The sequence below is a fragment of the Saccoglossus kowalevskii genome (assembly GCF_978046115.1).
Source record: "Saccoglossus kowalevskii chromosome 4 unlocalized genomic scaffold, keSacKowa6.1 SUPER_4_unloc_1, whole genome shotgun sequence".
NCBI lineage: Eukaryota > Metazoa > Hemichordata > Enteropneusta > Harrimaniidae > Saccoglossus > Saccoglossus kowalevskii.
In genome coordinates, this window is record NW_028188616.1 from 467,402 (window position 1) to 480,560 (window position 13,159).

Sequence of the window (13,159 nt, forward strand, 5' to 3'; positions counted from 1 at the left end):
CTCTATAACAACAAAATTCATTGGATTTATATTAACCGCTGGGCTTCTGATAATCCGTTGCCAAAGGAAAACGTGTGGGTTGATATAAAGTGTATTCTACACTTTGACAGAACTGGTATACATGTCCTTGCACATATCAAGTTACAGAAAAACAAGTACACATTTTTTTTCATAACTTTTAATTCAATTTTCGTGTCGCGAATAAGCTTGTGCAATAGGAATACACAATCCTGTATAATAAATTAAAAAAAAATAATTCAATTTACTGTGTTCTCGAAATGTCTGTAAACTGAAGAGACCCGATCAGTTAGTTCAATTCTCAGACCTAGCCACTATCCCCAAGAACTGACGATGATTTTCCTCCTTTCCCACCAATGTTTCCCACATCCCTAACCAACCTTGCACCAAGCTGATGAAAACAAATTGTCTTCTACTAAAAAACATACAGTTGCGTAATTGGATAGAAAAAACATTACTCATTACTTAGCGGTACTTCAGACTCCGCCATTGTTGCGATGAGTTTGTAACCACGTGACCCGTATCTCCTGCAATTGCGGCGCTGTCATGTTGCCATGATTGAACATATCGGCATTTTGAATGCATGATTGTTAGATTGATTAGGTAAACTTTGATTTAGGTGTGCTAATTAATTCACTTTTATTAAAGAATGAAAAAATTTCAATTCTCGTCTATCTTTAAAGCGAGAGGATCGTCACCTGTGTGTGAGTGGGAATTGAGTCCTTAGCGACGATAACCCATGCTAATAACGCAAAGGCTCATGGGTAGACACATGTTTGTAAACAATGACACGCTATGGCCATCTGATGCATGCACAGTTGACGACACCCCCATCTTTAATTGTGAGTGATGTGGTAACCAGATGGCCCCCTCAATGTGTATATGTTTGACATTAGCAACGTAAAAATACTATTTCTGTGAACTGAAATGCTAGTTGCTTTAACAAATACAGAAATGTTAGAAGCCACAAATACTTTCCTGCAATTCAGTATACCCTAATGTGGTTTATATTCATGCTAATTGTTTGTTGTTCTTTCTATGAAATTTCTTCGATTGATCTTTTTTTTTTCTAAATATTTTTTTTGTGCCAGGCGACAGTTACAAACATTGAGTGTCACTGTTGTCCCACATAGCCTTATATATGAAATATTTTGCGCACATAATACGCCTACCATGATGTATGCCCAACTAAATAAGTGGCAGACTTATCGTTAGTCATAGTCTTGTGCAGATCAATGGTTTTATTACTATAAGTTCAAAAATACAGATAATAAAGTAGGTTCTTCTTGCTCTTGCAAAAAACTTTTTAAAAAACCTATACAAACAATATACAACCATTATCCACTGAATGATAGTTTGAATGCTTTATTTGTAACATACTGTACAGTTTCTGGACATCCAAAGACACCTCAACAGTTGAACAACAAATTTTCTAATGAAACATAGTAGATAATTATTTTTAATGATCCATGTTAATCCATTCACATAAGCATTAAATAATCGTTATTTTCTATTCATATTATGCAGGATTCTCCATTGCCGATTTTGAACCAGCGCATTCAGCCAGGTACGATTTTATATAATCACACTTGTCTGTTGTAAACTGTATAGCAATTGCAAAGAAATAAACGTATGATAGGGTGATGTAATCACACTTGAACTGAATTAATTTGGTGCATGGCCCAAATAATTTATAAAAACTGTGCACATATAACTCTTCTTGATTGTTTTGTTAAATTTCAGGACCATGCCCGAACATAGGATGTGACGGCAAAGGTAAGATATTATGACTATTCAATAATACATAATTAAAACTTGCATAATAGTAGTACATGTATAACTGGTATGATTATCATGTAAAATAGCCTCACTCATTTACCTGATTTTAAAATTGATTACATAATCTTTGTTAATCCATTGTCAAAAAAATTAAAATAAATTAGACCATAGAATGATTGAAAAAATGAACAACAATGAACACTGTAAAAGTATCACAATGGGTGGCTAACCACGAATGGCATCTGTACCACCTAATAAAGTAGGTTTCTGTTGCTCTTGCAAAAACTCTTTAAAAAACCTATACAAACAATATACAAATATTAATAATAGTTTGAATGCTTTGTTGTATTTGGAACATACAATACAACACAACAGCTTAGAAACAGTTGTAATAATAATCAACTATATATAAAACTATAACTATCATTTAAAGATTCAGATTATGCTATATACTCGGGCAAGGCAGTGCAAGCCTCCATGCAAGTTTTGAAACATACCACATTTTTTATTGACAGGACATCGAACCGGGAAGTATCGACATCATCATTCGAAGAGAGTGCTGCCCAAATTTTCCGTATCAACGACCGAAGAAAAAGAAGAAGAAGGTATAGTAGTATAGAAGTATAGTAGTAATGTCATTGTAATTTGTTCAGCTAACGGTTACGAGAAGAATGGTTAGGAAACTCTATTGTTAGATATGCTAATTATCCATTGACTTCACTTTGATGCGTGTCCAAAATTGTCCTTATTTCATAGAACGATCGTCTGACATGGTGAAAAAATTTCAAAATTAGAATGTTTCAGTTTATTTTGTACATTGAATTAGAATCTGTGAGTCTTTTATGAGCGAACTATGTTGACATTGATTTGGTATGTATTAAATTTGCCCTATTTTGTCTGGCGTGTTAAAATATAATGCATTCACATTTGGTAATATCTCAAATTCTCAAAAAAATTAACATTGATTTGGTATGTATTGAAGCTGTCATATTTTGTTTGGCATTTTAAAATGTTGACATTGATTTGGTATGTATTGAATTTGCCCTATTTTTTCTGGCATGTTAAAATGTAATTCATTCCCATTTGGTAATATCGCAAATTCACAAACAAATTCGCAATAATAGTTTGAATGCTTTGTTGTATTTGGAACATACAATACAACACAACAGCTTAGAAAGAGTTGTAATAATAATCAACTATATATAAAACTATAACTATCATTTAAAGATTCAGATTATGCTATATACTCGGGCAAGGCAGTGCAAGCCTCCATGCAAGTTTTGAAACATACCACATTTTTTATTGACAGGACATCGAACCGGGAAGTATCGACATCATCATTCGAAGAGCGGCTGCCCAAATTTTCCGTATCAACGACCGAAGAAAAAGAAGAAGAAGGTAATTAGAATACTTGTTAGTTGCATACATAATTAGAATACTTGTTAGTTGCATACATAATTAGAATACTTGTTAGTTGCATACATAATTAGAATACTTGTTAGTAGCATACATAATTAGAATACTTGTTAGTTGCATACATAATTAGAATACTTGTTAGTAGCATACATAATTAGAATACTTGTTAGTTGCATACATAATTAGAATACTTGTTAGTTGAATACATAATTAGAATACTTGTTAGTGGCATACATAATTAGAATACTTGTTAGTAGCATACATAATTAGAATACTTGTTAGTTGCATACATAATTAGAATAATTATTAGTTGCATACCCAATTAGAATACTTGTTAGTTGCATACATAATTAGAATACTTGTTAGTTGCATACATAATTAGAATACTTGTTAGTGGCATACATAATTAGAATACTTGTTAGTGGCATACATAATTAGAATACTTGTTAGTGGCATACATAATTAGAATACTTGTTAGTGGAATACATAATTAGAATACTTGTTAGTGGAATACATAATTAGAATACTTGTTAGTGGCATACATAATTAGAATACTTGTTAGTGGAATACATAATTAGAATACTTGTTAGTGGCATACATAATTAGAATACTTGTTAGTTGCATACATAATTAGAATACTTGTTATGCAAAATAATAATACAAGATGGTGAATGCATTGTTATTTTTTGTTGTTTAATCTAGATTCCCGATGGCAAACGTTATAATAGTTGTATTTAGTTTGATTTTCTTTTTTGCAGTTCGATGGAACGTGTTCTTGGTGTCACTATGTAAGTTAGTTTCTTGTATTTCTCCCAACTTACTAGTAAATTATGCCAAGAGTTTTCGATATATTGACGTGCCTTAACTGATCACTCTCAATCTCAATTCAAAATGGCCAAATAGCAATCATTTTTATGCTAACGTACATCAAAATCAGGCATTCCTACCATTCCGGAACCTTATCTTATGTATAGAAGGTTTTTTATTCTACTTGGTGCATTGGATAATATGAAACTTTGATGCACATCATTTGAGATCAAATTCAAAATGGCCGACTGGTAGCCATTTTGTTTCAATAAATGCTGTTTAGGTCTCATGCCACCAATTAGATTATCAGAGTTCAGTCAATGGGTTTCCTTTCAGCGCGTTTTATTTGAAATGCGATGTATGAAGGCGTACTTCAAGTACGTCAGGTGTGCAGCTTTTCCGATTAGACTCTTCCAAACTTGCTGCGTTTCTGAGAATATTGAAGGTATAAAGACTGACAAATTGGTGTGTTTTGTTTATATAACTGACAAATTGGTGTGTTTTGTTTACGTTCATTCTGTAGGGGCTTAAGCTGGCCAACATGTGTTTTACTTTCCAGAATTATATTACATACATGTGGTTTCAGGAAATTAAAACAATATTTTGATCTTTGAAACTTTTTTCTCAGTAGTTTTTCAAGTTCTAATTAGTAGTATGAGACCTTTATGTTAAAGCTTTATATATACATCATGCTACATATATGCATACATGTATGTATCAATTTAATGAGTCTATTCTATATGGTCAAACGACTTCCATTTTAATGGTAAACATTTATCAAAATCAAGCATTTCTGTTTTCATCTCAGATGTGTGTGAACGAATTTAATTCAACCTTGGTAGAAACATCGAACAATTTTATTTGAATGAACCCTGTTCTGGGGGTATATCTCTGACATGCTCTGATATCTGAATAAAATAGTGTAGTGTGAAATTCGTAGTGATAAATTTTATTTCATCCATCTCCACTCCCTCTTGCTCCTGTTCCTCTTCGTGCTGTTGATGTTGAGGATGGTCATGATGAGGCTGGTGGTGTTGATGATGATGGTGTTGTTGATGATGATGTCGCCGATCATCATCATCATCATCATCATCATCATTATTATCATCATCATCATCATCATCATCATTATTATCATCATCATCATCATCATCATTATCATTATCATTTCCATATCATTCATCATCACCACCATTTTCCTGCTGTCTCTCTGGTTTTTCTTCCTGCTGTTCCTCATCGTCGTCGTCTTGGTGGTTTTTCTTCTCGTGTTTCTCCTTTGTGTTTTGCTTCTCCTTCTTGTCCTCGGTCTCCTCCTGCTCCTGTCAAGGTACGTCTCAATGCTATAATAGTGATTAATGAAATGTTTTGAAATTCAGTGTGTTCACATGGTTTAATCCAATTTGCTTAAAAAACCAAATGATGAAAATGAAGTGATTGCAAAAGAAATAAAAACTTGTGTTCTTCGCCAAGTTTGAGCATGTCCCACATAGCCTTATATATGAAATATTTTGCGCACATAATACGCCTACCATGATGTATGCCCAACTAAATAAGTGGCAGACTTATCGTTAGTCATAGTCTTGTGCAGATCAATGGTTTTATTACTATAAGTTCAAAAATACAGATAATAAAGTAGGTTCTTCTTGCTCTTGCAAAAAACTTTTTAAAAAAACTATACAAACATTATACAACCATTATCCACTGAATGATAGTTTGAATGCTTTATTTGTAACATACTGTACAGTTTCTGGACATCCAAAGACACCTCAACAGTTGAACAACAAATTTTCTAATGAAACATAGTAGATAATTATTTTTAATGATCCATGTTAATCCATTCACATAAGCATTAAATAATCGTTATTTTCTATTCATATTATGCAGGATTCTCCATTGCCGATTTTGAACCAGCGCATTCAGCCAGGTACGATTTTATATAATCACACTTGTCTGTTGTAAACTGTATAGCAATTGCAAAGAAATAAACGTATGATAGGGTGATGTAATCACACTTGAACTGAATTAATTTGGTGCATGGCCCAAATAATTTATAAAAACTGTGCACATATAACTCTTCTTGATTGTTTTGTTAAATTTCAGGACCATGCCCGAACATAGGATGTGACGGCAAAGGTAAGATATTATGACTATTCAATAATACATAATTAAAACTTGCATAATAGTAGTACATGTATAACTGGTATGATTATCATGTAAAATAGCCTCACTCATTTACCTGATTTTAAAATTGATTACATAATCTTTGTTAATCCATTGTCAAAAAAATTAAAATAAATTAGACCATAGAATGATTGAAAAAATGAACAACAATGAACACTGTAAAAGTATCACAATGAGTGGCTAACCACGAATGGCATCTGTACCACCTAATAAAGTAGGTGTCTGTTGCTCTTGCAAAAACTCTTTAAAAAACCTATACAAACAATATACAAATATTAATGATAGTTTGAATGCTTTGTTGTATTTGGAACATACAATACAACACAACAGCTTAGAAACAGTTGTAATAATAATCAACTATATATAAAACTATAACTATCATTTAAAGATTCGGATTATGCTATATACTCGGGCAAGGCAGTGCAAGCCTCCATGCAAGTTTTGAAACATACCACATTTTTTATTGACAGGACATCGAACCGGGAAGTATCGACATCATCATTTGAAGAGCGGCTGCCCAAATTTTCCGTATCAACGACCGAAGAAAAAGAAGAAGAAGGTAATTAGAATACTTGTTAGTTGCATACATAATTAGAATACTTGTTAGTTGCATACATAATTAGAATACTTGTTAGTTGCATACATAATTAGAATACTTGTTAGTTGCATACATAATTAGAATACTTGTTAGTTGCATACATAATTAGAATACTTGTTAGTAGCATACATAATTAGAATACTTGTTAGTCGCATACATAATTAGAATACTTGTTAGTTGCATACATAATTAGAATACTTGTTAGTTGCATACATAATTAGAATACTTGTTAGTTGCATACATAATTAGAATACTTGTTAGTTGCATACATAATTAGAATACTTGTTAGTTGCATACATAATTAGAATACTTGTTAGTAATTAGGTATGCAACTAATAAGAATTCTAATTATGGATGCAACTAATAAGTATTATAATTATGTATGCATCTAATAAGTATTGTAATTATGTATGCAACTAATAAGTATTCTAATTATGTGTGCAACTAATAAGTATTCTAATTATGTATGCAACTAATAAGTATTCTAATTATGTATGCAACTAATAAGAATTCTAATTATGTATGCAACTAATAAGTATTCTAATTATGTATGCAACTAATACGTATTCTAATTGGGTATGCAACTAATAAGTATTCTATTTATATAACCCACAGCTAACCAGAATTACACTAATTATGTATGCAACTAATAAGTATTCTAATTATGTATGCAACTAATAAGTATTCTAATTATGTATGCAACTAATAAGTATTCTAATTATGTATGCTACTAATAAGTATTCTAATTATGTATGCTACTAATAAGTATTCTAATTATGTATGCTACTAATAAGTATTCTAATTAAGTATGCTACTAATATGTATTCTAATTATGTATGCAACTAATAAGTATTCTAATTATGTATGCAACTAATAAGTATTCTAATTGGCTTTGCAACTAATAAGTATTCTAATTATATAACCCACAGCTAACCAGAATTCCACTAATTGTGTATGCAACTAATAAGTATTCTAATTATGTATGCAACTAATAAGTATTCTAATTATGTATGCAACTGATACGTATTCTATTGGGTATGCAACTAATAAGTATTCTAATTATATAACCCACACCTAACCAGAATTACACTAATTATGTATGCAACTAATAAGTATTCTAATTATGTATGCAACTAATAAGTATTCTAATTATGTATGCAACTAATAAGTATTCTAATTATGTATGCTACTAATAAGTATTCTAATTATGTATGCTACTAATAAGTATTCTAATTATGTATGCTACTAATAAGTATTCTAATTAAGTATGCTACTAATAAGTATTCTAATTATGTATGCAACTAATAAGTATTCTAATTATGAATGCAACTAATAAGTATTCTTATTATGAATGCAACTAATAAGTATTCTAATTATGTATGCAACTAATAAGTATTCTAATTATGTATGCAACTAATAAGTATTCTAATTATGTATGCAACTAATAAGTATTCTAAATATGTATGCAACTAATAAGTATTCTAATTATGTATGCAACTAATAAGTATTCTAATTATGTGTGCAACTAATAAGTATTCTAATTATGTATGCAACTAATAAGTATTCTAATTATGTATGCAACTAATAAGTATTCTAATTATGTATGAAACTAATAAGTAGTCTAATTATGTATGCAACTAATAAGTGTTCTAATTATATAACCCACAGCTAACCAGAATTCCACTAATTATGTATGCAACTAATAAGTATTCTAATTATGTATGCAACTAATGAGTATTCTAATTGTGTATGCAACTAATAAGTATTCTAATTATGGATGCAACTAATAAGTGTTCTAATTATGTATGCAACTAATAAGTATTCTAATTATATAACCCACAGCTAACCAGAATTACACTAATTATGTATGTAACTAATAAGTATTCTAATTATGTGTGCAACTAATAAGTATTCTAATTATGTATGCTACTAATAAGTATTCTAATTATGTATGCAACTAATAAGTATTCTAACTATGTATGCAACTAATAAGTATTCTAATTGGGTATGCAACTAATAAGAATTCTAATTATGTATGCAACTAATAAGTATTCTAATTATGTATGCAACTAATAAGTATTCTAATTATGTATGCAACTAATAAGTATTCTAATTATGTATGCAACTAATAAGTATTCTAATTATGTATGCAACTAATAAGTATTCTAATTATGTATGCAACTAATAAGTATTCTAACTATGTATGCAACTAATAAGTATTCTAATTATGTATGCTACTAATAAGTATTCTAATTATGTATGCTACTAATAAGTATTCTAATTATGTATGCAACTAATAAGTATTCTAATTATGTATGCAACTAATAAGTATTCTAATTATGTATGCAACTAATAAGTATTCTAATTATGTATGCAACTAATAAGTATTCTAATTGGCTATGCAACTAATAAGTATTCTAATTATGTATGCAACTAATAAGAATTCTAATTATGTATGCAACTAATAAGTATTCTAATTATGTATGCAACTTATACGTATTCTAATTGGGTATGCAACTAATAAGTATTCTATTTATATAACCCACAGCTAACCAGAATTACACTAATTATGTATGCAACTAATAAGTATTCTAATTATGTATGCAACTAATAAGTATTCTAATTATGTATGCAACTAATAAGTATTCTAATTATGTATGCTACTAATAAGTATTCTAATTATGTATGCTACTAATAAGTATTCTAATTATGTATGCAACTAATAAGTATTCTAATTATGTATGAAACTAATAGGTAGTCTAATTATGTATGCAACTAATAAGTGTTCTAATTATGTATGCAACTAATAAGTATTCTAATTGGCTTTGCAACTAATAAGTATTCTAATTATATAACCCACAGCTAACCAGAATTCCACTAATTGTGTATGCAACTAATAAGTATTCTAATTATGCATGCAACTAATAAGTATTCTAATTATGTATGCAACTAATAAGAATTCTAATTATGGATGCAACTAATAAGTATTCTAATTATGTATGCATCTAATAAGTATTGTAATTATGTATGCAACTAATAAGTATTCTAATTATGTATGCAACTAATAAGTATTCTAATTATGTATGCAACTAATAAGTATTCTAATTGTGTATGCAACTAATAAGTATTCTAATTATGGATGCAACTAATAAGTGTTCTAATTATGTATGTAACTAATAAGTATTCTAATTATATAACCCACAGCTGACCAGAATTACCCTAATTATGTATGTAACTAATAAGTATTCTAATTATGTGTGCAACTAATAAGTATTCTAATTATGTATGCAACTAATAAGTATTCTAATTATGTATGCAACTAATAAGTATTCTAATTGGGTATGCAACTAATAAGAATTCTAATTATGTATGCAACTAATAAGTATTCTAATTATGTATGCAACTAATAAGTATTCTAATTATGTATGCAACTAATAAGTATTCTAATTATGTATGAAACTAATAAGTAGTCTAATTATATATGCAACTAATAAGTGTTCTAATTATGTATGCAACTAATAAGTATTCTAATTGGCTTTGCAACTAATAAGTATTCTAATTATATAACCAACAGCTAACCAGAATTCCACTAATTGTGTATGCAACTAATAAGTATTCTAATTATGCATGCAACTAATAAGTATTCTAATTATGTATGCAACTAATAAGAATTCTAATTATGGATGCAACTAATAAGTATTATAATTATGTATGCATCTAATAAGTATTGTAATTATGTATGCAACTAATAAGTATTCTAATTATGTGTGCAACTAATAAGTATTCTAATTATGTATGCAACTAATAAGTATTCTAATTATGTACGCAACTAATAAGTATTCTAATTATGTATGCAACAAATAAGTATTCTAATTATGTATGCAACTGATACGTATTCTATTGGGTATGCAACTAATAAGTATTCTAATTATATAACCCACAGCTAACCAGAATTACACTAATTATGTATGCAACTAATAAGTATTCTAATTATGTATGCAACTAATAAGTATTCTAATTATGTATGCAACTAATAAGTATTCTAATTATGTATGCTACTAATAAGTATTCTAATTATGTATGCTACTAATAAGTATTCTAATTATGTATGCTACTAATAAGTATTCTAATTAAGTATGCTACTAATATGTATTCTAATTATGTATGCAACTAATAAGTATTCTAATTATGTATGCAACTAATAAGTATTCTAATTATGAATGCAACTAATAAGTATTCTAATTATGTATGCAACTAATAAGTATTCTAATTATGTATGCAACTAATAAGTATTCTAATTATGTATGCAACTAATAAGTATTCTAAATATGTATGCAACTAATAAGTATTCTAATTATGTATGCAACTAATAAGTATTCTAATTATGTATGCAACTAATAAGTATTCTAATTATGTATGCAACTAATAAGTATTCTAATTATGTATGAAACTAATAAGTAGTCTAATTATGTATGCAACTAATAAGTGTTCTAATTATATAACCCACAGCTAACCAGAATTCCACTAATTATGTATGCAACTAATAAGTATTCTAATTATGTATGCAACTAATAAGTATTCTAATTATGTATGCAACTAATAAGTATTCTAATTATGTATGCAACTAATAAGTATTCTAATTGGGTATGCAACTAATAAGTATTCTAATTATATAACCCTCAGCTAACCAGAATTACACTAATTATGTATGCAACTAATAAGTATTCTAATTATGTATGCAACTAATAAGTATTCTAATTATGTATGTAACTAATAAGTATTCTAATTATGTATGCTACTAATAAGTATTCTAATTATGTATGCTACTAATAAGTATTCTAATTATGTATGCAACTAATAAGTATTCTAATTATGTATGCAACTAACAAGTATTCTAATTATGTATGCAACTAATAAGTATTCTAATTATGTATGCAACTAATAAGTATTCTAATTATGTATGCAACTAATAAGTATTCTAATTGGCTATGCAACTAATAAGTATTCTAATTATGTATGCAACTAATAAGAATTCTAATTATGTATGCAACTAATAAGTATTCTAATTATGTATGCAACTTATACGTATTCTAATTGGGTATGCAACTAATAAGTATTCTATTTATATAACCCACAGCTAACCAGAATTACACTAATTATGTATGTAACTAATAAGTATTCTAATTATGTGTGCAACTAATAAGTATTCTAATTATGTATGCTACTAATAAGTATTCTAATTATGTATGCAACTAATAAGTATTCTAACTATGTATGCAACTAATAAGTATTCTAATTGGGTATGCAACTAATAAGAATTCTAATTATGTATGCAACTAATAAGTATTCTAATTATGTATGCAACTAATAAGTATTCTAATTATGTATGCAACTAATAAGTATTCTAATTATGTATGCAACTAATAAGTATTCTAATTATGTATGCAACTAATAAGTATTCTAATTATGTATGCAACTAATAAGTATTCTAACTATGTATGCAACTAATAAGTATTCTAATTATGTATGCTACTAATAAGTATTCTAATTATGTATGCTACTAATAAGTATTCTAATTATGTATGCAACTAATAAGTATTCTAATTATGTATGCAACTAATAAGTATTCTAATTATGTATGCAACTAATAAGTATTCTAATTATGTATGCAACTAATAAGTATTCTAATTGGCTATGCAACTAATAAGTATTCTAATTATGTATGCAACTAATAAGAATTCTAATTATGTATGCAACTAATAAGTATTCTAATTATGTATGCAACTTATACGTATTCTAATTGGGTATGCAACTAATAAGTATTCTATTTATATAACCCACAGCTAACCAGAATTACACTAATTATGTATGCAACTAATAAGTATTCTAATTATGTATGCAACTAATAAGTATTCTAATTATGTATGCAACTAATAAGTATTCTAATTATGTATGCTACTAATAAGTATTCTAATTATGTATGCTACTAATAAGTATTCTAATTATGTATGCAACTAATAAGTATTCTAATTATGTATGAAACTAATAGGTAGTCTAATTATGTATGCAACTAATAAGTGTTCTAATTATGTATGCAACTAATAAGTATTCTAATTGGCTTTGCAACTAATAAGTATTCTAATTATATAACCCACAGCTAACCAGAATTCCACTAATTGTGTATGCAACTAATAAGTATTCTAATTATGCATGCAACTAATAAGTATTCTAATTATGTATGCAACTAATAAGAATTCTAATTATGGATGCAACTAATAAGTATTCTAATTATGTATGCATCTAATAAGTATTGTAATTATGTATGCAACTAATAAGTATTCTAATTATGTATGCAACTAA

General features: G+C 28.3%; 1 protein-coding gene across 1 annotated transcript in view; it reads left to right on the forward strand.

Moving 5' to 3' along the window:
- Positions 1-1,432: 1,432 nt before the first annotated feature.
- LOC144356060 (uncharacterized) overlaps positions 1,433-13,159 on the forward strand; it is a 67,284-nt gene continuing 55,557 nt past the window's right edge. Inside the window, exons 1-8 of the mRNA XM_085496223.1 lie at positions 1,433-1,585; positions 1,762-1,794; positions 2,313-2,402; positions 3,107-3,195; positions 3,972-4,001; positions 5,905-5,944; positions 6,121-6,153; positions 6,672-6,760. Of these exons, the coding sequence (XP_085352349.1) occupies positions 1,540-1,585; positions 1,762-1,794; positions 2,313-2,402; positions 3,107-3,195; positions 3,972-4,001; positions 5,905-5,944; positions 6,121-6,153; positions 6,672-6,760 (450 nt within the window). The 5' untranslated portion in view covers positions 1,433-1,539. The remainder of the gene's footprint in view (positions 1,586-1,761; positions 1,795-2,312; positions 2,403-3,106; positions 3,196-3,971; positions 4,002-5,904; positions 5,945-6,120; positions 6,154-6,671; positions 6,761-13,159) is intronic.